Source organism: Leucoraja erinacea, chromosome 8, assembly GCF_028641065.1.
Source record: "Leucoraja erinacea ecotype New England chromosome 8, Leri_hhj_1, whole genome shotgun sequence".
Lineage (NCBI taxonomy): Eukaryota > Metazoa > Chordata > Chondrichthyes > Rajiformes > Rajidae > Leucoraja > Leucoraja erinaceus.
Window position 1 is genome coordinate 7,157,137 of NC_073384.1, and position 26,710 is coordinate 7,183,846.

General features: G+C 46.4%; 1 protein-coding gene across 7 annotated transcripts in view; it reads right to left on the reverse strand.

Moving 5' to 3' along the window:
- The window catches only part of LOC129699284 (1-phosphatidylinositol 4,5-bisphosphate phosphodiesterase beta-4), a 524,489-nt gene that overhangs the window by 91,217 nt on the left and 406,562 nt on the right, over positions 1–26,710 (reverse strand). For all 7 annotated transcript variants that reach the window (XM_055638946.1, XM_055638944.1, XM_055638943.1 and 4 more), the window contains 6 exons: positions 25,636–25,736; positions 23,894–23,929; positions 23,094–23,235; positions 12,433–12,517; positions 9,054–9,178; positions 6,538–6,589 (listed from right to left, as the gene is read on the reverse strand). In XM_055638946.1, the coding sequence (XP_055494921.1) occupies positions 6,538–6,589; positions 9,054–9,178; positions 12,433–12,517; positions 23,094–23,235; positions 23,894–23,929; positions 25,636–25,736 (541 nt within the window). The remainder of the gene's footprint in view (positions 1–6,537; positions 6,590–9,053; positions 9,179–12,432; positions 12,518–23,093; positions 23,236–23,893; positions 23,930–25,635; positions 25,737–26,710) is intronic.

A 26,710-nucleotide genomic window follows, 5' to 3' on the forward strand; every position in this document is an offset into this window, starting at 1 on the left:
ATTTTTTCCCATAGCCGTATAAAAAATAAAAATGAAGACCGTGTGCTTCAGAGGGCCATCTTGCCGGAAGCCGATGAATAATTCTCCGCCTCTGCTGCATTTTGTCCTCGTAAGCCTTTGTCGACCCTCCACTCTCAGTTTTCACTGCTCACCCTTATTCTGTCACATCTAAACCGACTGCTCCCCAAAATGGCGCAGCGGTAGAGTTGCTGCCTCACAGCGCTGGAGACTCGGGTTCGATCCCGGCTACGGGTGCTAATCTGTACGGAATTTGTACGTTCTCCCTGTGGGTTTTCTCCGAGATCTTCGCTTTCCTCCCACGCTCCAAAGACTCACAGGTTTGTAGGTTAATTGGCTTGGTATGGGTATAAATTGTCCCTATTGTGTGTAGGGTGGTATTAGTGTCCAGGGACCACTGGTCGGTTAGGACTCGGTGGGCCGAAGGGCCTGTTTCCGCTCTGTATCTCTAAACTAAACTAAAAAAAAGTAAAAATCCCAAGCCCGACTTTGCAGATGTCCTTGATTATTTCAAATGAATAAGACTTGACATAGAAACATAGAAATTAGGTGCAGGAGTAGGCCATTCGGCCCTTCGAGCCTGCACCGCCATTCAATATGATCATGGCTGATCATCCAACTCAGTATCCCATACCTGCCTTCTCTCCATACCCCGTGATCCCCTTAGCCACAAGGGCCACATCTAACTCCCTCTTAAATATATCCAATGAACTGGCCTCAACTACCCTCTGTGGCAGAGAGTTCCAGAGATTCACCATTCTCTGCGTGAAAAAAGTTCTTCTCATCTCGGTTTTAAAGGATTTCCCCTTTATCCTTAAGCTGTGACCCCTTGTCCTGGACTTCCCTAACATCGGGTACAATCTTCCTGCATCTAGCCTGTCCAACCCCTTAAGAATTTTGTAAGTTTCTATAAGATCCCCTCTTAATCTTCTAAATTCTAGAGAGTATAAACCAAGTCTATCCAGTCTTTCTTCATATGACAGTCCTGACATCCCAGGAATCAGTCTGGTGAACCGTCTCTGCACTCCCTCTATGGCAATAATGTCCTTCCTCAGATTTGGAGACTAAAACTGTACGCAAACTCCAGGTGTGGTCTCACCAAGACCCTGTACAACTGCAACAGCGTAGAGAGAGAGAGTAATCACCTGGAACGTTTAACTTGCCGCTGTCTCCAATAAACTGGTTCATGGCCACCACAGGAAATTGAACCTAGACATTTCCACTCCCACTTCTCCCCCCTCCCAACGGGCAAGAGGTACAGAAGTGTGAAAACACACACCTCCAGATTCAGGGACAGTTTCTTCCCAGCTGTTATCAGGCAACTGAACCATCCTACCACAACCAGAGAGCAGTGCTGAACTACATCATTGGTGACCCTCGGACTATCCTTGATCGGACTTTATCTTGCACTAAATGATATTCCCTTATCATGTATCTGAACAGTGTAAATGGCTCGATTGTAATCATGTATTGTCTTTCCGCTGACTGGTTAGCACGCAACAAAAGCTTTTCACTATACCTCGGTACACGTGACAATAAACTAAACTGTAACTGGAGTGTACTGAACACATTAGCGATGGCCTCAGAGATCAAATCTTTAGACTTTAGTGATACAGCGTGGAAACAGAAAATTTGACTTTTATGACAATTTACTTGTAAATACGAGATTAAAACAATATGATCATGGCTGGTCATCCAAAATCAGTACCCCATTCCTGCTTTCTCCCCGTAACCCCTGATTCCGTTAGCCCTAAGAGTTAACTAATCTAACTCTCTCTTGAAAACATCCAGTGAATTGGCCTCCACTGCCTTCCGTGGCAGAGAATTCCACAGATTCACAACTCTCTGGGTGAAAATGGTTTTCCTCATCTCAGTCCCAATTGGCCTACCCATTATCCTTAAACTGTGATCCCTGTTTCTGGACTTCCCCCCAACATGGGGAACATGTTTCTTGCATCCAGCCTCTTCAATCCCTTAAGAATTTAATATGTTTCTATAAGATATCCTCTCATCCTTATAAATTCCAGTGAACATCCTGTAAGCCCAGTCAATCCATTCTTTCATCATATGTCCGAAATTCCCGCCATTCTGGGAATCAACCTGGTGAGCCTACGCTGCACTCCCTCAATAGCAAGAATGTCCTTCCTCAAATTGGGAGACCAAAACTGCACACAATACTCCAGGTGTGTTCTCACCAGGGCCCTGTACAACTGTAGTAGGACTTCCTTGCTCCTATACTCAAATCCTCTTGCTATGAATGCTATGTTGGCCGGTGGGGGCAAGTGGGGCCGAAGGGCCTGTTTCCACACTGTATCACCACAAGACTCTATGAGTCTATAGTGATTTGACTTGTACTCAAAACTGTACGCAAAAATATAATTTCACTGTACCTCGGTACATGTGGTGCTAAAGAACCATTGAACCATTATATGTTCAATCTAGATAAAAAATATACCATGGGACAAAATTGCTAAATTACAGCCATCTAAAGCCTGGGCAGAGGATAAAGGGTGGGTATAACTTTGCTCTTTTTATCCCAATGCTTGGTTTATATCTCAAAGATTTCATCTCATTATTTATTTTATTTTATTTTTTTTTGTTTATTTTATTAGAAGTTAATACAGTACAAAACAGTACAGTGGAACCTAATTTTAGGTGCCAACTATGTCATACCGTAATTCATTTTATGTACAACCTCCAGTTTTATGTTATGAAAAGGAAGTAAGCAAGACAAGAAAAAGAAAACAATAAAAAGAGGAAAAAGTGGAAAAATAGATGGTAGAGAGTAGAAAAACATGAAGTGTGTATATAAAAAAAAAATTAAATTAAATAAAAAGTGGAAAGTAGAAATAGAAGAGAAGGCCCCTTAAAAGAGAAATTTTCAAATCTGTATTCGGAGATGTAGATCTATCCGCGTCATGAACGGAATTCAGCAATCTTTACGGTACCACTGCATCACATGATTCCAAAAAGTCGATGAAAGGAGACCAACTCCTTAAGAATTGGTCATATTTATCTCATTATTTAATCACCTAATTTCTGAATACATTGAGAAACCCTGGTGAATCATCGCTAACTCGACTTGTGCAGCAGAGTTCAAATTTAATACATTTCTTTATTAAATATTTTCAATAACTTATTAACAATCATGGTACATAGTGGAGAGATAGACACAAGAGTCCTGACCCAAAAAATCACCTATCCATTTTCTCCAGAGATGCTGCCTGACCTGCTGAGTTACTCCAGCATTTTGTGTCGATCCTTGGTATAAACCAGCACAGAATGGAGTTAAGAGAGATAGATCAGCTATGAAGGCCAATATGCCAAGATATTGGCATGTTGGGCTTTATGACGAGAGGGTTTGAGTACACGAGTAAAGAGGTCCTTCTGCAGTTGTACAGGGCCCTGGTGAGACAACATTGTGTGCAGTTTTGGTCTCCCAATTTGAGGGACATCCTTGCTATTGAGGCAGTGCAGCCTAGGTTCACAAGGTTAATCCCTGAATGGCGGGACTGTCATCTGAGGAAAGATTGGAAAGACTGGGCTTGTATTCACTGGAGTTTAGAAAGATGAGGGGGGATCTTATAGAAACGTAAAAAATTATAATAGGACTGGACAAGCTATATGCAGGAAAAATGTTCCCAATGTTGGGGGAGTCCAGAACCAGGGGCCACAGTCTTAGAATAAAGGGGAGGCCATTTAAAACTGGGATGAGAAAAAGCTTTGTGAATTTGTAGAATTCTCTGCCACAGAAGGCAGTGGAGGCCAATTCACTGGATGCTTTCAAGAGAGCAGAATCAAGGGAATTCTCTGCCTCAGAGGGCGGTGGAGGCAGGTTCTCTGGATGCTTCCAAGAGAGAGCTAGATAGGGCTTTTAAAAATAGTGGAGTCAGAGTATATGGGGAGAAGGCAGGAACGGGGTATTGATTGGGGATGATCAGCCATGATCACATTAAATGGCGGTGCTGGCTCGAAGGGCCGAATGGCCTCCTCCTGCACCTATTGTCTATTGTCTATTGATATGGGGAGAAGGCAGGCATGGGTTACTGATTGTGGATGATCAGCCATGATCACAATGAATGGCGGTGCTGGCTCGAAAGGCCAAATGGCCTACTCCTGCACCTATTGTCTATGTTGCTATGTTTCTATGATTGAACGGCAGAGTAAACTTGATGGGCTGAATGGCCTAATTCTACTATTCCTTGTGACCTTATGATCTGCAGTTCCTTGTTATTACATAGTCATGCAGCGTGGAAACTGACTTGGTCGGTCAAAGGGCCTGTTCAGTGGCCTCTGCTCACTAAAAACAAAACATTAATCAGCGAACAATTCCTTCTTCGTTGCTACTTTTTTGCATATCGTTCATTCATTTGTTCTATGTCACTCTACATCATTGTCTACAGTATACCTCTCCTTTTCCTTTCCTATGACTTTCAGTCTGAAGACCCTGAAACGTCACCCATTCCTTCTCTCTAGAGATAGTCAAGCATCAAGAGTGTTTTATTGTCATATGTCCCAGATGGGACAATGAAATTCTTGCTTGCTGCAGCACAACAGAATATGTAAACATAGTGCATAACAGGAGAAAAAAAAAATCACAGTGTATATAGATCAAGAAAAATCACTGAGTTACTCCAGCTTTTTGTGTCTATCTTCGGTGTAAACCAGCATCTGCAGTCAATAGACAATAGACAATAGGTGCAGGAGTAGGCCATTCGGCCCTTCGAGCCAGCACCGCCATTCAATGTGATAGTGGCCAATCAGTACCCCGTTCCTGCCTTCTCCCCATATCCCCTGACTCCGCTATCTTTAAGAGCCCTATCTAGCTCTCTCTTGAAAGCATCCAGAGAACCGGCCTCCACCACCCTCTGACGCAGAGATCCACACTCACCCCTCTCTGTGAGAAAAGTGTTTCCTCGTCTCCAGTCCAATTCCTACACATCAGCATTTGCAGTTCCTTTTTAATATAGCACAGTGTTGCTTAAATCCAGTACTTACCTGTGAATTGTCATAAATTTCTTTATTAAATTTGAACTCTGCTGCACAAGTAAAACTAGCAGCGATTCTGAAGAAGGGTTTCGGCCCGAAACGTTGCCCATTTCCTTCGCTCCATAGAGGCTGCCTCAGCCGCTGAGTTTCTCCAGCATTTTTCTCTACCAGTGATTCCACTGGGACTTAAGGTACACAAAAATGCTGGAGAAACTCAGCGGGTGCAGCAGCATCTATGGAGCGAAGGAAATAGGCGACGTTTCGGGCCGAAACCCTTCTTCACTGGGACTTCTTTATTGTAAATTCACAATAGTTTAGTCATTGGAAACTGAATCGGAGACTGTTGAGGGCCTGTCCGACTTGGAGATATTTTTCGGCAACTGCCGGAGTCATATCAGTGTCGCCAAACGATTTTGAACACCGCGCGCCAACACGTCCTCAGGCCGCGCCACGCCGCAGATTTTACGGTGACCTGATACTTCAGTCAATGATGCCGGCAGTCGCCGAAAAGAATTGCCAAGTGGGACAGGCCCTTTAAAGTACTGTGACTTGTGCTTAAAATAAATGTGAATTATAAAGAGAAAGATCAGGAAAAGATCCAAAGTGCTGGAGTAACTCAGCGAGTCAGGCAGCATCTCTGGAGATCATGGATAATAAATAATATTTAAGACAGAATTTTTTGGAAAATGCGAAAATTGAAAATTGAAAATGCTGAGATGAAATCATTCCTTGCATGAACACCTAATGTACTGAGCTCGTTACTGATGGTCTCAGAGGTCAAATCTTAAGTTTTTAGAGTTTACAGATACAGTGTTGGAAGCAGACCCTTTAGCCCAGCGAGTCCGTGCTGACCAGCGACCACCCCGTACACTGGCACTATCCTACACACTGGGGACAATTTACAATTTACAGAAGCCATTTAACTTACAAACCTGCACGTCTTTGGAGAGTAGGAGGAAACCGGAGCACAAGTTCACATTCACAAATTATAGGAGTAGAATTAGGCCATTCGGCCCATCGAGCCCACACCGCCATTCAATCTCTGCCTCTTAATCCCATTTTCCTGCCTTCTCCCCATACCCGTTCGAATGAAGAATTTGTCTATCTCTGCCTTAAAAACATCCACTGACTTGGCCTCCACAGCCCTCTGTGGCGATGAGTTCCACAGATTAACTACCCTCTGACTAAAGAAGTTCCTCCTCACCTCCTTTCTAAAAGAGCGCCCTTTAATTGCGAGGCTGCGACCAGGAGAAAACCCACGCGGTCACAGGGAGAATGCGCAAACTCCGTGCCGACAGCACCCGTAGTCGGGATCGAACCTGGGTCTACTGTGCTGTAAGGCAGCAACTCTACCGCTGCACCATTGTGCCTGATAAACCTGCCTGATGGAATAGATGGCTGGAACTCTTAGATAGTAAGCAATTGCAGGCATGACCAAAGGGGAATGTAAACTGTCTTTGCATATACTTCTGTGGCTTTGTAAAAATACTTCCAAGATCAAACAGGACACAGTCATGGCAGCTTACTCACCCACACGATCCATTGTATTCAAACTTTCCCTGATTTAACTGCATGGCTAAATCTGTAACATAATTTAAAATCACAATACATTAGATATCAGATGGGGGGGGGGAGGGGGGGTTGAAATGCAAGTGTCAAAGCAAAATTATTAGGAATCATGATTCAACTTGTTTTAAACCTTAATTTGTTATTGAAATATTCATAATCTACAGAAAACAAATATAGTTTTGATTTAGTACACAACAAACTTAGTGCAGGCATTAATTGGCCTGTTTAATTTTAAAATGGTTCATTCCTTATGCCAAGGGACAGACAGATATTTGCAATAGTTTAGTATTCATAAACGAGATTGGAGAGCATTAAAGTACCATGATTGCTATGTAATCTTCTTCAGACTAAAGGGTTTCCACCCGAAACGTTGCCTATTTCCTTCGCTCCATAGATGCTGCCTCACCCGCTGAGTTTCTCCAGCATTTTGTCTAACGTCAGATTTTATATTTTTAACTAGTTCTCGAAACATCACCCATGCCTTCTCCCCCAGAGATGCTGCCTGTCCCTCTGAGTTACTACAGCATTTTGTGTCTATCTTCGATGGAATTTGTCGACGCCAAAATGGTGGCGACTCTTTGCAGGCTGCCCAGGTGAGGTCTGCTGAGGAAAGACATTCTTGCCGTAGAGGGAGTACAGAGAAGGTTCACCAGACTGATTCCTGGGATGTCAGGACTTTCATACGAAGAAAGACTGGATAGACTCGGCTTATATTCGCTAGAATTTGGACGATTGAGAGGGGATCTTATAGAAACTTACAAAACTCTTAAGGGGTTGGACAGGCTAGATGCAGGAAGATTGTTCCCGATGTTGGGGAAGTTCAGAACAAGGGGTCACAGTTTAAGGATAAGGGGGAAATCCTTTAGGACCGAGATGAGAAAAACTTTTTTCACACAGAGAGTGGTGAATCTCTGGAATTCTCTGCCACAGAAGGTAGTTGAGGCCAGTTCATTGGCTATATTTAAAAGGGAGTTAGATGTGGCCCTTGTGGCTAAAGGGATCATGGGGTATGGAGAGAAGCCAGGATACTGAGTTGGATGATCAGCCATGATCATAGTGAATGGCGGTGCAGGCACCTATTTTCTATGTATCTATGTTTCTATGCTGCAAGATTTTACTGGGCTGTTTACGCAAATCAAAGCATTTCACTGCGCACTTTGACGTGACAATAGAGTATCATAGAATCAATGAAGGAGAAACACAGCTGGGAATAGACTGGGCTTTCTCCAGGGCAACTGTCCAGGGTAGCTGCTTCCTAACTTCAGTTTAGTATATCATCACGTGTACTGAGGTACAGTGAAAAGCTTTTGTTCCGTGCTAACCAGCCAGCGGAAAGACAATACATGATTACAATCGAGCCATTTACAGTGTATGGATACATGATAAGAGAATAACGTTTAGTGCAAGGTGAAGCCTGCAAAGTCCGATCAAAGGTAGACTGGAGTTGTGAAGAAGGGTCTTGACCCGAAACGTCACACATCCCTTCTCTCCAGAGATGCTGCCTATTCCGCTGAGTAACTCCAGCATTTTGTGTCTACCTTTGATTTAAACCAGTGTCTACAATTCTTTCCTACACACAAAGTCCGATCAATGATAGTCCGAGGGTCATCAAAGAGGTAGATAGTAGTTCAGCACTACTCCCTAGTTGTGGTGGGATGATTCTGTTGCCTGATAACAGCTGGGAAAAAACAATCGCTGAATCGGAGTAAACAGGTCCTTTTCAGAATGGCAGGCAGTGACTAGTGGGGTACCACAAGGCTCAGAAGGTTCACCAGGCTGATTCCTGGGATGTCAGGACTTTCATATGAAGAAAGACTGGATAGACTCGGCTTGTACTCGCAAGAATTTAGAAGATTGAGGGGGGATCTTATAGAAACTTACAAAATTCTTAAGGGGTTGGACAGGCTAGATGCAGGAAGATTGGTCCCGATGTTGGGGAAGTCCAGAACAGGGGGTCACAGTTTAAGGATAAGGGGGAAATCTTTTAGGACCGAGATGAGAAAAACATTTTTCACACAGAGAGTGGTGAATCTCTGGAATTCGCTGCCACAGAAGGTAGTTGAGGCCAGTTCATTGGCTATATTTAAGAGGAAGTTAGATGTGGCCCTTGTGGCTAAAGGGATCAGGGGGTATGGAGAGAAGACAGGTACAGGATACTGAGTTGGATGATCAGCCATGATCATATTGAATGGCGGTGCCGGCTTGAAGGGCCGAATGGCCTACTCCTGCACCTTTTTTCTATGTTTATGTTTCTATGTTTTTAACCCATCCGGAGTTAAAATAAAGCAAGACTGGAAATGAATAGAAGATACTGGAGTAACTCAGCCGGAACAGGCAGCATCTCTGGAGAGAAGGAACGGGTGACATTTTGATTTAAAGGACAATCCGGGGGTTACCAGAGAAGTAGATAGTAGATGGGCACTGCTGTCTCTGTGCGCTGGGTATGAGTATGGGGATGGCTGGGTGGCGTTCCTTACCTGGAGTCTGGAAGTTCAGGGAGACCATCTGGCAGCCAGCGTTCCAGAAGATCTGAGGCATGTAATTGCTGGAATCCACGCGACCACCCTTGGGGTAAATGCGGCTCATTTGTCGCTTATTATAACTGCGCGACTGATTAAGGAAAACCAAGCAAAAACAGCTGCAGCTGCATGTGTCTATATACACACTCGCACCTTAAAGGGCCTGCCCCACATGGCGATTTTTTTCGGCGACTGCCGGCATCACCGACTGACGTATCAGGTCACCGAAAAATTCGCGGCGGTGATGACGTATTTACGCGCGGTGTTTTTTCAAGCGTTGCAACATTTTTTTTGTCGCCGCTGGATTTTGAAATATTAAAAATCTTTTGCAACACTGATTTGACGCCGGCATTCGCCGAAAAAATCGCCAAGTGGGACAGGCCCTTAATCCCCGTTATTATTTATACGGTCAGCGACTTCCAACAAGCCAACGGTCAAAACCTGGTCAATCTGTGGAATTCATTGCCACGGAAGGCTGTGGAGGCTGGGTCAACGGGTATTTTTAAGGCCGAGATAGATAGATTCTTGATTGGTACGGGTGTCAGGGATCATAGGGCGAAGGCAGGAGTATGGGGTTGAGGGGAGAGATAAATCAGCCATGATTGAATGGCAGAATACACTTGATGGGCCGAATGGCCTAATTCTGCTTCTATCACTTATGACCAATCACTTTCGTCCTGATTTGCATTGGTACTATCTGTTGGTGGGAATTCAAATGTCAAATTGGGTGGCAAGGTGGCGCAGCGGTGAAGTTGCTGCCTCACAGCGCCAGAGACCCCGGTTCGATCCTGACTACGGGCGCTGTCTGTACAGAGTTTGCACCGGTTTCCTCCCACGCTCCAAAGACGTGTAGGGTTTTGTAGGTTAATTGGCTTCTGTAAATTATCCCTAGCATGTAGGGAGTTGATGAGAAAGTGGGATATCATAGAACTAGTGAGAACACGTGATCGAAGGTCAGTGTGGACTCAGTGGGCATTACTAAACTAAACTAACATAGTTGTTACGGCCTTCAGTCTTTTCCTTGGTGCCTGAGCCATCTGAGTGCTTTCATCTTGCTGCTAACAGGGCATCACAGTGTCGCAGCGGGTAGAGTTGCTGCCTCACAGCGGCAGAGACCCCGGTTCGATCCTGACTACGGGTGCTGCCTGTACGGAGTTTGCACGTTCTCCCCGTGACCTGCGTGGGGTTTCTCCGGGTGCTCCGGTTTCCTCCCACACTCCACAAAGACTCCACAAAGTGCAGATTTGTAGGTTAATTGGCTTGGTGTATGTGTAAATTGTCCCTTGTGTGTGTGTGGGGGATAGTGTTCGTGTGCGGGGGTCGCTGGTCGGCACGGAAGCGGTGGGCCGAAGGGCCTGTTTACGAGCTGTGTCGCTGATAAGAGGGAAGTCTTTTAGGACCGAGATGAGAAAATCATTTTTCACACAGAGAGTGGTGAATCTGTGGAATTCTCTGCCACAGAAGGTTGTTGAGGCCAGTTCATTGGTTGGATTTAAGAGGGAGTTAGATGTGGCCCTTGTGGCTAAAGGGATCAGGGGTATGGAGAGAAGGCAAGTATGGTGTATCGAGTTGGATGATCAGCCATGATCATATTGAATGGCGGTGCAGGCTCGAAGGGCCGAATGGCCTACTCCTGCACCTATTGTCTATGTTTCTAACTATAAACGACACAAATTCACTCTTCCTGATCTGACTTCCAACGTGATGTGAATCCGACAGTGTTTTCCTCATCTCCTTTACAAACACTGTCCATATCCACTTCATAGGGTTGGTTGTGCAGCAAATGTTAATCACAAAATAACCTCTTTCATCTTGACAAAATTACTTTCCATTTGCAGTATCACCCTGTGATCCACACTGGACATGTGCCTCTTGCTTTGTTTCTGCTGCAGTCTTTTGATGTGAAGCTAATGGATCCATGGCCTTTCATCCCAAAGATCTCAGAATCCAAATCTGAAGAGTTGTGAGTCTGTGGAATTCTCTGCCTCAGGGGGCGGTGGAAGCCAGTTCTCTGGATACTTTCAAGAGAGAGCTAGATAGGGCTCTTAAAGATAGCAGAGTCGGGGGTTATGGGGAGAAGGCAGGAACGGGGTACTGATTGGGGATGATCAGCCATGTTCACATTGAATGGCGGTGCTGGCTCGAAGGGCCGAATGGCCTACTCCTGCGCCTATTTTCTATGTTTCTATGTTTTTATCTCTAAAATAAAGGAGTAATTTGTTGGGTACATGTCACAGATCATTAAAATACCTCATTAAATTCCTAAATCGAGAAAACGACTCCTAAAAACTGATGCTCAATGTTCACAAACGTTCAATGAGACCGTGTTGGTAGGCATCGAGCCTTAAGGTCACGAAGGAAACACAGCGCGATACGATACGACAGAACGTTATTCATCCCTGGAGGGAAATTCGTCTGCCGACAGTCATAACGCACAAGGTAACGTGAAAACTTGAAATTAAAATTAAATTGAAAGTGAAAAAACAAAAAGAAAAAGACAAGCGACTGTTGTCCGGCTGCCGAGTGCACAGCGCTTTCAGCGGAACGAACGAACAAACAAACAAACAAACGAACGTAACGCACGGAGACTTATCCCCCGGGCAGAGGATTCTAAAACCAGAGTGCCCCCCCCCCCCCCCCCATCGCCCCACACACCGGGTTCCACCCCCTCTCCCCCGTTCTCCCACCGTCCCTCCACGCCGGGTCCTCATTGTCCTTCACGGCTGTCCTCCCCAGTGCCGGGCCACACAAACACCAGAGATGACAGCAAAGCGTAAAAGGTGAGAAAACATGAGCCTTGCCCCATATCTGAGGATGGATGTACTGGCTCTGGAGAGAGGGTCCAGAGGAGGTTTACGGGAATGATCCCAGGAATGAGTGGGGCAACCTATGATGACACTGGGCCTATACTCGCTGGAGTTTAGAAGAATGGGTGCTCATTGAAACGTACATAGTAGTGAAAGGCCTGGATAGATTGGATATGGAGAGGATGTTTCCACTAGTGGGAGAGTCCAGGACCTGAGGTCATAGCCTCAGAATTAAAGTGCATTCCTTTAGGAAGATGAGGAGAAATGTATTTCTACCAAGGGTGAAAGGAGAATCTGTGGAATCTTTTGCCACAGACGGCTGTGGAGGCCAAGTCAGTGGATATTTTTAAGGCAGAGATAGATAGATTCTTGATTAGTGCGGGTGTCAGAGGTTATGGTGGGAAAGGCAGGAGAATGGGGTTTAGGAGGGAGAGATAGATTGGCCATGATTGAATGGCAGAGTAGACTTGATGGGCCGAATGGCCTAATTCTGCTCTCACCGATGACCTTATGACCATGACGAAGGATACTTGACGAACTCTATCGCGTGTGTCTTCAGATATCCCAGTCCAACCGACTCATTAAACGAGGACATATTGTAGTGGATATTTCGCTCTGGGGAAAGAAGAAGTCATAAAGTTAGATTAGGAATCGTTGACATGCAAGCGAGTGAGCAGACGACACAGCCACCGTGTTCCTGTGTACAAGGCCAGCTGTTGTACACACCGAGTCATAGAGTGATACAGTGTGGAAACAGGCCCTTCGGCCCAACTTGCCCACACCGGCCAACATGCCCCACATGCTCAAAGTAAACCTTCCCTATTAGAAGCAAAAAGCAGGCACAGGTGAGGGGTATGGACCAAACGCGGGCAGGTGGGACTCGTGCAGATGGGATAGGGTGGTCGGTGTGGGCAAGTTGGGCCAAAGGGCCTGTTTCCACGCAGTAAGGCTGGATTGATGCCCGGATATGCTACCCTTCCGCAATCCCTACCATGGGATCACTATCTGAATGGTCCCTGATGTGTCCTGTTGGCACGAGCATAGCGGCCCCATTTACTTGATTGTACGAGTCTAACATAGAAACATAGAAAATAGGTGCAGGAGTAGGCCATTCGGCCCTTCGAGCCTGCACCGTCATTCAATATGATCATGGCTGATCATCCAACTCAGTATCCCGTACCTGCCTTCTCTCCATACCACCTGATCCTTTTAGCCACAAGGGCCACATCTAACTCCCTCTTAAATATAGCCAATGAACTGGCCTCAACTGCCTTCTGTGGCAGAGAATTCCAGAGATTCACCACTCTCTGTGTGAAAAATGTTTTTCTCATGTCGGTCCTAAAAGATTTCCCCCTTATCCTTAAACTGTGACCCCCTTGTTCTGGACTTCCCCAACATCGGGAACAATCTTCCTGCATCTAGCCTGTCCAACCCCTTAAGAACACTTGGAATTAAACTTGGTAGCTTTTGTACACAGAGGGTGGCGGGTGTATGGAACGAGCTGCCGGAGGGAGTAGTTGAGGCAGGGACTAGCCCAACATTTAAATAGGGACAGGGATGTGAAGATTTAGAGGCCAAGAGTAGTGGACACGTTCAATGCAATCTTTCTCTATTAGAAACAATTAGACAGGTACATGGATAGGACAGGTTTAGAGGGATTTGGGCCAAATGCAGGCAGGTGGGGCTAGTGTCGATGGGCCATGTTGGTCGGCTTGGGCAAGTTGGGCCGAAGGGCCTGTTTCCACGCTGTTGTCTTCCATGACTCTATGAAAGTCAAGTAACACGAATGGGAGACGCAAGGAACTGCAGATGCTGGAATTTTGAGCAAAACGCAAAGTGCTGGAGGAACGCAGCGGGCCAGTCAACATCTGCGGAGGGAATTAACAGGCGACATTTCAGGTCGGGACCCTTCTTCAGATTCGTAATCCGAGGAGGGTCCCGGCAAAAAACTGCCTGACCATTTCCCTCTCCAGATGCTGCCTGGCCAGCTGAGTTCCTCCAGCACTCTGCGTTTTGGACATGATTATGAGTTTTCTTACACCCTTTGTTGACAAGTATGGTTTACGAGAATGATCCCAGGAATGAGCGTGTTAACCTATGATGAGCGTTTGTCGGCACTGGGCCTGTACTCGCTGGAGTTTAGAAGAATGAGGGGGGACCTCATTGGAACATAGTGAAAGGCTTGGATAGAGTGGATGTGGAGAGGACATTTCCACTGGTGGGAGAGTCCAGGACTTGAGGTCACAGCCCCAGGATTAAAGGACGTTCCTTTCGGAAGAAGATGAGGAGGAATTTCTTTAGTCAGAGGTTGATGAATCTGTGGAATTCGTTGCCACAGAAGGCTGTGGAGGCCAAGTCAATGGATATTTTTAAGGCAGGGTTAGATGGATTCTTGATTAGTACGGGTGTCAGGGGTTTTGGGGAGAAGGCAGGAGAATGGGGTTAGGAGGGAGAGATAGATCATCCATGATTGAATGGCAAAGTAGACTTGATGGGCCGAATGGCCTAATTCTGTCCCTTATGACCCCCCATGACTGCTCCACTGCCTGTAACTGCCACGCCTAATAGTCCGTCTCAAATCCACCGTCTCCCCGAGTCCCTTCATCTCCAAACATCCGGTTTAGTTAGATTGTATTCTGCAGTCTGAAGAAGGGTCTCAACCCAAAGCATCACCTATTCCTTTCCTCCAGAGATGCTGCCTGACCCGCTGAGTTATTCCAGCATTTTGTGTCTATCCTTGGTGTAAAGCAGATTCTGCAGTTCCTCCCTCCAGATCTAGTTTAGTTTAATTTACTGATACAGCACGGAAATAGGCCTTTCGGCCTACCGAGCCTACGCCAACCATTAATACACTGGTTCTGTCCTACACACTTGGGGGCAATTTACAGAGGGCCAATTAACCTACAAACCCGCACGTCTTTGGGATATAGGAGGAAACCGGAGCACCTATAGAACGATACGATACGATAGAACTTTATTTATCCCAGGAGCGAATTTTGTTGACCTCGCGGTCACATGGAGCATGTACTAACTCCGTACAGACAGCACCCATAGCCAGGATCGAACCCGGGTCTCTTGCGCTGTGAGGCAGTAGCTCTGCCACCCAATCTCCATCTTGAAAATGCCTATTTGAAGCACAGCCTTTGGGGTCAGAATTTCAAAGATTCCTTCATTTTCAAGATTCAATTTGAAAAATCAACAAAAGGACAACAAAAATTGCGGCACAGCGCTCCAGCGGCACTTCCAGCGCCGGAGACCAGCGTTCGGGCCTGCCTACGGGTGCTGTCTGTACGGAGTTTGTACGTTCTCCCCGTGACCTGCGTGGGTTTTCTCCGAGACCTTCGGTTTCCCCCCACACTCGAAAGACGTCCAGGTTTGTAGGTTAATTGCCTTGGTATAAGTGTAAATTGTCCCTAGTGTGTGTAGGGTAGTGTTAGTGTGCGGGGATTGCTGGTTAAGGGTGGACCCGGTGGGCCGAAGGGCCTGTTTCCGCGCTGTATCTCGAAACTAAACTAATCTAAACAAAAAAATTAGATGCGCTTCTTGGGTTTAATACTTGCTCATAGTGTCCTAATGTTGTAATTACTCCCACAATTCTCCATACTCGGTACATCTGTAAGGGAGTGCATGTCAATGTAATATGTGTACATTCACTGCAACCTGCAATGCACCAAACTGCTGCAGTAAATCTCCATGTGAACAGATTAAGAGGGGGGAAAAAAAACCCATTCGCTGCCAATAGCGAACAGGCAGGTCTCGTTTTCCAGAGAACGCTGTTATCTGTAAGCTCCTTTTTAATTTAGTACCTGTGTCTTTGCTGATCATTTTAAAACAGGATTATATCTTTTGCCGAAGGTAGACACAAAATGCTGGTGTAGCTCAGTGGGACGGGCAGCATCTCTGGAGAGAAGGAATGGGTGATGTTTTTCGGGTCTTCAGCCAATATTTTCAGACTATTCCGCATGATACTTTTACCCGGTGAAGCGAGGGGGGGGGGACATAGATTTTTTTTTTAATAAACTGGAAGAGGTAAAACAAAACGGCTGAAGTCAGTCGAATGCCAGGCATGCCTTGCAGAATACGAAAGCAGGTGTGTTTGCCGCCATCCAGTGGTAAGCCTCTGCAACTACCATCCAACAGTAATTGCTGCACCGATCTGATCCCTCAGTGGGATTCTTTGCCACAGAAGACTGTGGAGGCAAAGTCCGTGGATATATTTAAGGCAGAGATGGAAGGATTTGTGATTAGTAGGGGTGTCAGAGGGGTTATGGGGAGAAGGCAGGAGAGGAGGTAGAGATAGATCAGCCATGATTGAACGGCACAGTAGACTCGATGGGCCGAATGGCCTAATTCTGCTCCTATCACTCATGATCTTTCTGTCCCGGGCCTCCTCCACTGTCAGAGTGAGGTCAGATGAAACTCGGAGGAACAGCATCTCACATTTCGCTTGGGTAGCTTAAACCCCCCAGCGGTACGAATCTTGATTTCTCTAACATCAACATAGAAAATAGAAAATAGGTGCAGGAGTAGGCCATTCGGCCCTTCGAGCCTGCACCGCAGTATCAAGTAACCCTTGCACCCCCTCTCTCTCCGTCCCTCCCCCAGCCTAGACATTGTACTAGTTTCCAAGTCGTCTTGTTGAGACTCATTGTTTACACCTAGCTCACAGCTTAATAGAAACATAGAAACATAGAAACATAGAAATTAGGTGCAGGAGTAGGCCATTCAGCCCTTCGAGCCTGCACCGCCATTCAATATGATCATGGCTGATCATCCAACTCAGTATCCCGTACCTGCCTTCTCTCCATACCCTCTGATCACCTTAGCCACAAGGGCCACACCTAACTCCCTCTTAAATATAGCCAATGAACTGGCCTCAACTACCCTCTGTGGCAGAGAGTTCCAGAGATTCACCACTCTCTGTGTGAAAAAAGTTCTCCTCATCTTGGTTTTAAAGGATTTCCCCCTTATCCTTAAGCTGTGACCCCTTGTCCTGGACTTCCCCAACATCGGGAACAATCTTCCTGCATCTAGCCTGTTCAACCCCTTAAGAATTTTGTAAGTTTCTATAAGATCCCCTCTCAATCTCCTAAATTCTAGAGAGTATAAACCAAGTCTATCCAGTCTTTCTTCATAAGACAGTCCTGACATCCCAGGAATCAGTCTGGTGAACCTTCTCTGCACTCCCTCTATGGCAATAATGTCCTTCCTCAGATTTGGAGACCAAATAATGGCCTGTCCCCTTTACCATCGTTACTTGTTTGCATATCTTTCATTCATTCATTTATTCGATATCTCTCTACATCTCCGTCTCTATCTCTCGTTTCCCTTTCCCCTGACCCTCAGTCTGAAGGAGAGGCTTAGACCAGAAACGTCACCCGTTCCTTCTCTCCAGAGATGCTGCCTGACCCGCTGAGTTACTCCAGCGTTCTGTGTCAATCTTCGGTTTAAACCAACATCTGCAGTTCCTTCCTACTCAGTAACATTTTATGGCTGGTTTTAACATTTATGACGACTCGTAACCTTTACGACGACTTTAAACATTTACAACTACTTTTAATAGAACAGTACAGACACAAAATGGCGCAGTAACTCAGAGGGTCAGGTAGTACCTCTGGCGATAAAGGAGCAGGTGACTTTTCGGGTCAACACCAGTCTTCAGACCCTCGAACTATCTTTGATCGGACTTTACTGGCTTCACCTTGCACTCAGGGTTGTCAAAAGGTCAAAATAAGGGACGAATTCCCGACGGCAATTCATTGACCGACTCGGCCGTGTCTGGGTGAATGATGAGCTGGCCCGGGTGCTGGACAGCACACAAAGCCCAGCCGGCGGGCCAGCTGAGGAGTTTTGGCCCGGGCCGCGCGATGTCGCGCGCCAAGTCTGGCGCCCCGTCCAACTCATGAACCGGTGTCAGCGGTAAGCGTAGGTCCGAAGGTCGGACAGCTGGCCGGGCTGCCGACCGACGGGGCCACGGGCGAGGCGCTGCTGCTGCTGCTGCACTCCACGGGCTGCACTACGTCGGGACCGGTGAGGCGGGGCCGGACGCGACCCGACAGTCCCCTCGGTCCGAGTAGTAGCGGTCAAACACGGGACAAACCAATTTAGCCCAATATACGGGATGTCCCGGCTAATACGGGACAGTTGGCAACCCTACTTGCACTGAACGTTATTCCCTTCAGCACATATCTTTACACAGTGAACGGCTCGATTGTAAGCATGTATTGTCTTTCCGCTAGCTGGTTACCACCCAACAAAAGCTTTTCATTGTAACTCGGTACACCTGACCATAAACGAAACAAAAAAAACTAACTAAACTAAACGTCCCATCTCCAGAGATGCTGCCTGACCCGCTGAGTTACTACAGCATATTGCTTCTATCATCGGTGTAAACCAGCATCTGCAGTTCCTTCCTGCACAGTACAGCTCAAGTTCAGGCTCTTTGGCCCACAATGTCCATTAGCTAAACTAATCTCACCTCCCCGCACTAGTTGACCCATATACCTCCACTCCCTTCACATCCACGAGTCTCATTCACCCCACCACCACCACCTCTGGCTGCGTGTTCCAGGCACCTACCGCTCTCTGTATAACACCACATGCCCCGCACATCTCCTTTAAACTTTGCCCCTTTTACCTTAAAGCTATGCCCTCGAGTCTTTGACACTTCCACCTATGGAACAACGTTTCTGACTGCCTACCCAGTCAGTGCCATTCATAATTTAATATATCGCCATCAGGGTATCTCTCAACTTCCGGTGTTCGAGGGAAAACAACCCATGTTTGTCCAACCTCTCTTTTCTCGTGAAGAAAGACACAAAAAGCTGGAGTAACTCAGCGGGTCAGGCAGCATCTCTGGAGCAAAGGAAGAGGTGATGTTTCATAGAAACATAGAAAACATAGAAATTAGGTTCCAGAGATTCACCACTCTCTGTGTGAAAAAAGTTTCTTCTCTTCTCGGTTTTAAAGGATTTCCCCCTTATCCTTAAGCTGTGACCCCTTGTCCTGGACTTCCCTAACATCGGGAACAATCTTCCTGCATCTAGCCTGTCCAACCCCTTAAGAATTTTGTAAGTTTCTATTAGATCCCCTCTCAATCTCCTAAATTCTAGAGAGTATAAACCAAGTCTATGTATGTTCTCTGGATGCTTTCAAGAGAGAGTTAGATGGAGCTCTTAAAGATAGCGGAGTCAAGGGATATGTGGAGAAGGCAGGAACGGGGTACTGATTGTGGATGATCAGCCATGATCACATTGAATGACGGTGCTGGCTCGAAGGGCCGAATGGCCTACTCCTGCACCTATTGTCTATTGTCACCCAGAGAAAACCCAGACGGTCACAGAGAGAAGGTGCAGAATCCACACTGAGAACACCTGAGGTCAGGAATGAACCCGAGTTTCTGGTGATGTGAGGCAGCAGTTCTGCCAGCTGTGCTACCCTAAATAAAATAATATAGATATCCAGTAAAGCAAGAACGCCAGTCCATGAGTTAAAACAACCCTCATTCCATGACATGCAGGGCCAGAAATGTACTTTGAACTAAAGATACAGCGCGGAAACAGGCCCTTGGGCCCACTGAGTCCTTGCCATCCAGCGATCATCCGTACACTAGTTCCAACCTACACACACTAGGGGCAATTTACAGTTGCCGCTTAACCTACAACCCTGTACGTCTTTGGAGTGTGGGAGGGAACCAGATCACCCGGAGACAACCCACACGGTCACGAGGACGTGCAAACTCCACACACAGAGAGCCCCCGTAGTCGGGATCGAACCTGGGTCTCTGGTGCTGTGAGGCAGCAACTCTACCGCTGGGCCACCGTGCCGCTACTGGTCCAAACGCAGTGCCTTGCGACAGTATTTATTGCATTTGTATTGCTGTACAACACTGTAAAGGTACAACTGTGAAGGCAAATTCCTTGTATGTGAATGCTTGGCCAATAAACTTACTTACTTACTTAAAGGTACAACTGCGCTGGGACAATTTATGTTCACAACAACTGCTTGATGACACCTAGTATTCCCTGGTTGAAGGCAAAAGCAATTTTGCGCAGCAGTTAACACTTAAACGGCCCTGTGAGACTCGCACATCATGGCTGGCAGAGCATTTGTCGGCACTGGGCCTGTACTCGCTGGAGTTTCGAAAGATGTGGGGGGAACCTCATTGAAACGTGCCGAATAGTGTGACCGGCCTGGATGGAGTGCATGTGTAGAGGATGTTTCCATTAGTGGGAGAGTCTAGGACTAGAGGTCACAGCCTCAGAATTAAAGGATGTTCTTTTAGGAAGGAGATAAGGATAAGGGGGAAATCTTTTAAGACCGAGATGAGAGAAACATTTTTCACACAGAGAGTGGTGAATCTGTGGAATTCTCTGCCACAGAAGGTAGTTGAGGCCAGTTCATTGGCTATATTTAAGAGGGAGTTAGATGTGGCCCTTGTGGCTAAAGGGATCAGGTGTTATGGAGAGGAGGCAGGTACAGGATACTGAGTTGGATGATCAGCCACAATCATATTGAATGGCGGTGCAAGCTCGAAGGGCCGAATGGCCTACTCCTGTACCTATTTTCTATGTTTCTATGAGATGAGGAGGGATTTCTTTATTCAGGGGCTGGTGAAACTGTGGGATTCTTTGCCACAGAAGGCTGTGGAGGCCAAGTCAGTGGATATATTTAAGGCAGAGAAAGAGAGATTCTTGATTAGTATGGGTGTCAGGGGTTATCAAATCTAGAACAAATAGTTGTTTTCCGAAAGTCATAGCTACTCTTAATTCACACATGCACTGACTTCACAGCCCAACACCCGGACTTCCATCTATTCTATCCACGTACTGAAATTTGGAACTGTAATGTGTATTGTAACTGTAATTTTTAATATTTAATTTTTTTTTTTAAAATATTTAATATAATCTTTAAACATCTGCCTAAGAATACTACCTATTCATTCTTCACCATTTTTTATAGATATGTATATAGCGCCGCAGAATTGTGCACCTATCCACCCCCTCCCCCCTCCCTTTTGTCTTGTTTTCTGTTTCTTGTTTTTTGTACTAAATTATATGTAGGCACTGAGTCCGAGCTGCTTTTAATTTCATTGTACATGTATAGTGACAATAAATGGCATATCTTATGGGGAAAAGGCAGGAGAATGGGGTTTGGAGGGAGAGATAGATCAGCCATGATTGAATGGCGGAGAAGACTTGATGGGCTGAATTCTGCTCACTTGTGATCTTATGGTACGAAGTGATTTTAATTCATTGACAGATACAGCATGGAAACAGGCCCTTCGGCCCACCGAGTCCACACTGACCATCCAGCACCCTTTCACACCGTTTCTATGTCAACCCACTTTCTCCACCGCTCTGTACATCTGTCTGACCTGCTGATTTACTCCAGTACTTTGCTCCCTTTTAATAAACCAGCATCTGCAGTTCCTTAGTTTTACATCTCACGGCTCCACTGCGAAATCTCCTCAAGGTATGCCTACTTTGAGGCGCGTTCTCCTCTGGTAGCTTAGTTTAGTTTAGAGATACAGTGCGGAAACAGGCTTTCCGGCCCACCGAGTCCGCCCCGACCAGCGATCCCCGCACAATAACACACTGTGCCGCACGCTAGAGACAATTTACAATTTCACCTAACCCAATTCGCCGACAAGCCCGTACTACGCGTGAGGAAACCGGAGCACCTGCATGAAAATCCACGCCGTTGCAGGGGGAACGTGCAAACTCCACGCAGACAGCACCGGTGCTCAGGATCGAAGCCAGATCTCTGGCACAGTGAGGCAGCAACTCTACCGCTGTACCACCGTACCACCCCGGTGACTCCAGCGCTTTATGTCCTTTTGTTTGGTGAAACAGCATCCGCAGTTCCTCGTTTGACAATAGACAATAGATAATAGGTGCAGGAGTCGGCCATTCGGCCCTTCGAGCCAGCACCGCCATTCAATGTGATCATGGCTGATCATCCCCATAGTTTGTCCTATGTAACTACTAACTTCACCTCCACTTTCAAATTAGTACGGGTGTCAGGGGTTACGGGGAGAAGTCAAGTCAAGAGAGTTTATTGTCATGTGTCCCAGACAGGACAATGGATCCAACGTGACCCCACCACTCGCCACATCTTCCCATCTCCCCCCATGTCTGCCTTCCGCAAAGACCGCTCCCTCCGCAACTCCCTTGTCAATTCTTCCCTTCCCCCCCGTACCACCCCCTCCCCGGGCACTTTCCGTTGCAACCACAAGAAATGCAACACCTGTCCCTTCACCTCCCCCCTCGACTCCATTCAAGGATCCAAGCAGTCGTTCCAGGTGTGACAGAGGTTCACCTGCATCTCCTCCAACCTCATCTACTGCATCCGCTGCTCTAGGTGTCAGCTGATTTACATCGGGGAGACTAAGCAGAGGTTGGGCGATCGTTTCGCCGAACACCTCCGCTCAGTCCGCAATAACCAACCTGAACTCCCGGTGGCTCAGCACTTCAACTCCCCCTCCCATTCCCAATCCGACCTCTCTGTCCTGGGTCTCCTCCATTGCCAGAGTGAGCAACACCGGAAATTGGAGGAACAGCACCTCATATTCCGCCTGGGGACCTTGCGTCCGGATGGCATTAACATTGAATTCTCCCAATTTTGCTAGCCCTTGCAGTCTCCTCCCCTTCCTTAACCCTCTAGCTGTCTCCTCCCACCCTCCCATCCGTCCGCCCTCGGGCTCCTCCTCCTCCCCTTTTCCTCCTCCTCCTCCTCCCCTTCTCCCCCCCACCCCGCATCAGTCTGAAGGGTTTTGGCCCGAAACGTTGCCTATTTCCTTCGCTCCATAGATGCTGTTGCACCCGCTGAGTTTCTCCAGCAATTTTGTGTGCCTTAGGACAATGGAATTATTGCTTTGCATCAGCACAACGGAATATGGTAGGCATGAATACAGAACAGATCAGTGTGTCCATATACCATTATATAAATATATACACACATCAATAAATAAGCAGATAAAGTGCAAATAAGCAGATAATGGTCTATTAGTGTTCAGAGATTTGTTTCAGTTGAGAGCAATAGCCTGAAGGCAGGAGAATGGGGTCAGGAGGGAGAGATAGATCAGCCACGAATGAATGGCGGAGTGGACTTGATGGGCCGAATGGCCTAATTCTGCTCCTATCACTTATGAACATGAATGCCTTTGAGAGCTTAAACAATGTCTGTGTACCTTCTGCAATCTTAAAGCCTTGAAATTTCACTGGCTGGGCATAGTTGACCATGGCGGACAAGTAGGGATGTATATTGGTGGTGGCTCCAACATAAGTATAGGATGATACCCAGGCCTGTTCATCTTCTACAGTTATAGTTCCCTGTAAAACAAAACAAAGACACTTTGGGCAGCTTCTTCACATCACAGTGTATTACATATCGGTGAACACAGAGAGTGAATTCTTCTGGTACCCATTGTGGCCTGGGTCCTAGAGTGTTTTATTGTCATGTCTCCCAGATAGAATAATGAAATTCTTACTTGCTGCAGCACAACAGAATATGTAAACATAGTACACTGTAAACAAAATGATAAACGAGAAAGAGAAAAAAAGTTCAATGTGTGTGTATGTATGCACACTTACAAATACACATATATAGATCATATACACACACAAATCTTTGGTGAATCTGTGATATTCATTGCCACAGAAGGTTGTGGAGGTCAAGCCATTGGATATTTTTATGGCATAGGTAAAAATTGTCCCTTGTGTGTGTAGGATAGTGTTAATGTGCGGGGATCGCTGGTCGGTGCGGACCTGGTGGTCTTATGGTTTTATGGCATAAGATTCTTGATTAGTACGGGTGTCAGGGGTTATGGGGAGAAGGCAGGAGAAGGGGGGGGGGGGGGGGGGGGGAGAGAGAGATAGATCAGCCGTGATTGAATGGCAGAATAGACTCGATGGGCTGAATGGCCTAATTCTACTCCCATGACTTAAGGTTCATTACATGAAAACAAAAGTTACTTCAAACAGTGCTCACCTTTTTGTTACTCTCCGGTTCAGTGTCTTCGATTACCTACAAAAATAAGAGGCATTATTTTTTGTTTGTGTCTCAGCAATTGAGTATGAGTTCATGAGTTTCGAAAAACCCACATTTCACGATCGAACTGCATTTGTCTAGGAGAATTGGAATGAAGAAACTCTGACTGCAACAGCAAAATACTGTAGATTGTTTCACTTTGGTGACTTGTACTTTCCTTGACTAAATTCCCTTTGGTTTTAGTTATATTTTAGTTTGAGACCCGGGTTCGATCCTGTCATTGGATGCTCTCTGTGTGGTGTTTGCGTGGAATCGGAAATAAAGGACACCATTCCCAACCCCCCATGTTCTGTTATAGTCAGGGTTTACTGTATACAGAAGCACAATCATACTTTAAGTACCTGAGTGTAGGAATAATAGATTAGTCTGAGACATACAGTAGACATAGGGGTCAAGAGGCATCACAACTTGGTTTGGGAACAGCTCCATCCAAGACCACAAGGAATTGCAGCGAATTGTGGACGCAGCCCAGACCATCACACAAACCAACCTCCCTTCCATTGACTCCATCTACACCTCACGCTGCCTCGGCAAGGCCAGCAACATAATCAAGGACGAGTCGCATCCCGGCCACTCCCTCTTCTCCCCTCTGCCATCGGGCAAAAGGTACAAAAGTGTGAAAACGCACACACCTCCAGATTCAGGGACAGTTTCTTCCCAGCTGTTATCAGGCAACTGAATCATCCTACCACAAACCAGAGAGCAGTGCTGAACTACTATCTATCTCTTTGGTGACCCTCGGACTTTCTTTGATCGGACTTTGCTGGCTTTACCTTGCACTAAACGTCATTCCCTTAACATGTATCTCTACCCTGTAAATGGCTCGATTGTAATCATGTATTGTCTTTCCGCTGACTGGTTAGCACGCAACAAAAGCTTTTGGAGTTTAGTTTAGTTGAGAGATACAGCACGGAAACAGGCCCTTCGACCCACCAGGTCCGCACCGACCTGCGATCCATACACACTAACACTATCCTACACCCACTAGGGACTATTTTTACATTTACCAAGCCAATTAACCTACAAACCTGTACGTCTTTGGAGTGTGGGAGGAAACCGAAGATCTCGGAGAAAACCCACGCAGGTCACGGGGAGCACGCACAAACTACGTACAGACAGTATCTGTAGTCGGGATCGAACACGGGTCTCCGGCGCTGCATTCGCTGTAAGGCTGTAACTCTACCGCTGTGCCACTGTGACTGCCCAAAAGAGTCCAGGCTAGGCTGTTTTATTATTTGATCGGGCCCCAGGCTGACCATTGATCACCTTGTTCACACTATTATCTATATTATCCCATTTTTCCATCTTCTCTCTACCCACTAGGGTCAACTTTAGAGGCCAATTAACCTACAAGCTGGTACATCTGTGGGACATGGGGAGGAAACCAGAACACCTGGAAGAAACCCAGCGGTCACAGGGAGAACGTGCAAACTCCACACAGACAGCACCCGGGGTCAGGATCGAACCGGGGTCCCTGGAGCTGTGAGGCAGTGGGCCTACCTGTCACCGTACTGAAACTGAGTCACCATGCTTCCAGGCATTATTTTGTATGATTCAAGCGTAGAGCCTTAACTTGGCCACAAAGGCCATTAAATGTGTACGTGTTAAAATGCACTAAAGCATTGCACTAAATGACTTGATAGAAAATGTTATAACTTGCTAATTAGAAAACAGATACGTACCTTCTTCACACTATTAACAAGTGCTTCTTTCTCCTGAGTTATGTCATCTGCAGAAAGCTCACTATTGATTTTCAATTCAGGATGTGCTTCATCTTGGTCAACTGCAGGAGAGGAAAACACCATTGTTGATCACGTGGAATGAATTACTGTTCACAAGTAGTCGGCGACTGGGAACTCAGAAAGCAATTTTGATTGACTAATTTTAAATTTAAGCCAAACCCGAGGGAGTCCAGTTTCGATAAAACTTTCAATAAATTGGGCGGTTCTTGTTCCACATGGACTCAGCGGGCTGAAGGGCCTGTTTCCATGCTACACGGCGACACGGGGTTACAGCGGCAGAGACAGGGGTTCGATCCTTGGTTAAACAAGGTTGAACAAGTTAGGGCTTTATTCTTTGGAGCGCAGAAGGTTAAGGGGGGACTTGATAGAGGTCTTTAAAATGATGAGAGGGATAGACAGAGTTGACGTGGAAAAGCTTTTCCCACTGAGAGTAGGGAAGATTCAAACAAGGGGACATGACTTGAGAATTAAGGGACTGAAGTTTAGGGGTAACATGAGGGGGAACTTCTTTACTCAGAGAGTGGTGGCTGTGTGGAATGAGCTTCCAGTGATGGTGGTGGAGGCAGGTTCGTTTTTATCATTTAAAAATAAATTGGATAGTTATATGGACGGGAAGGGAATGGAAGGTTATGGTCTGAGCGTAGGTATATGGGACTAGGGGAGAATACGTGTTCGGCACGGACTAGAAGGGTCGAGATGGCCTGTTTCCGTGCTGTAAATTGTTATATGGTTATATGGTTATCCTGACCACGGGTGCCGTCTGTACGGAGTTTGTACGTTCTCCCCGTGACCTGCGTGGGTTTTCTGTTTTCTCCCACATTCCAAAGAAGTGCAGGTTTGTAGGTTCATTGGCTTTGGTAAAATTGTAAATTGTCCCTAGTGTGCGTGTAGAATGGTGCTAGTGTACGGGGTGATCGCTGGTCGGCGCGGACTCGATGGGCCGAAGGGCCTGTTTCTGTACTGTGTCTCTAATCTAAACTGCTGACTATAATTATGTATATGGCGTATTTTGTCT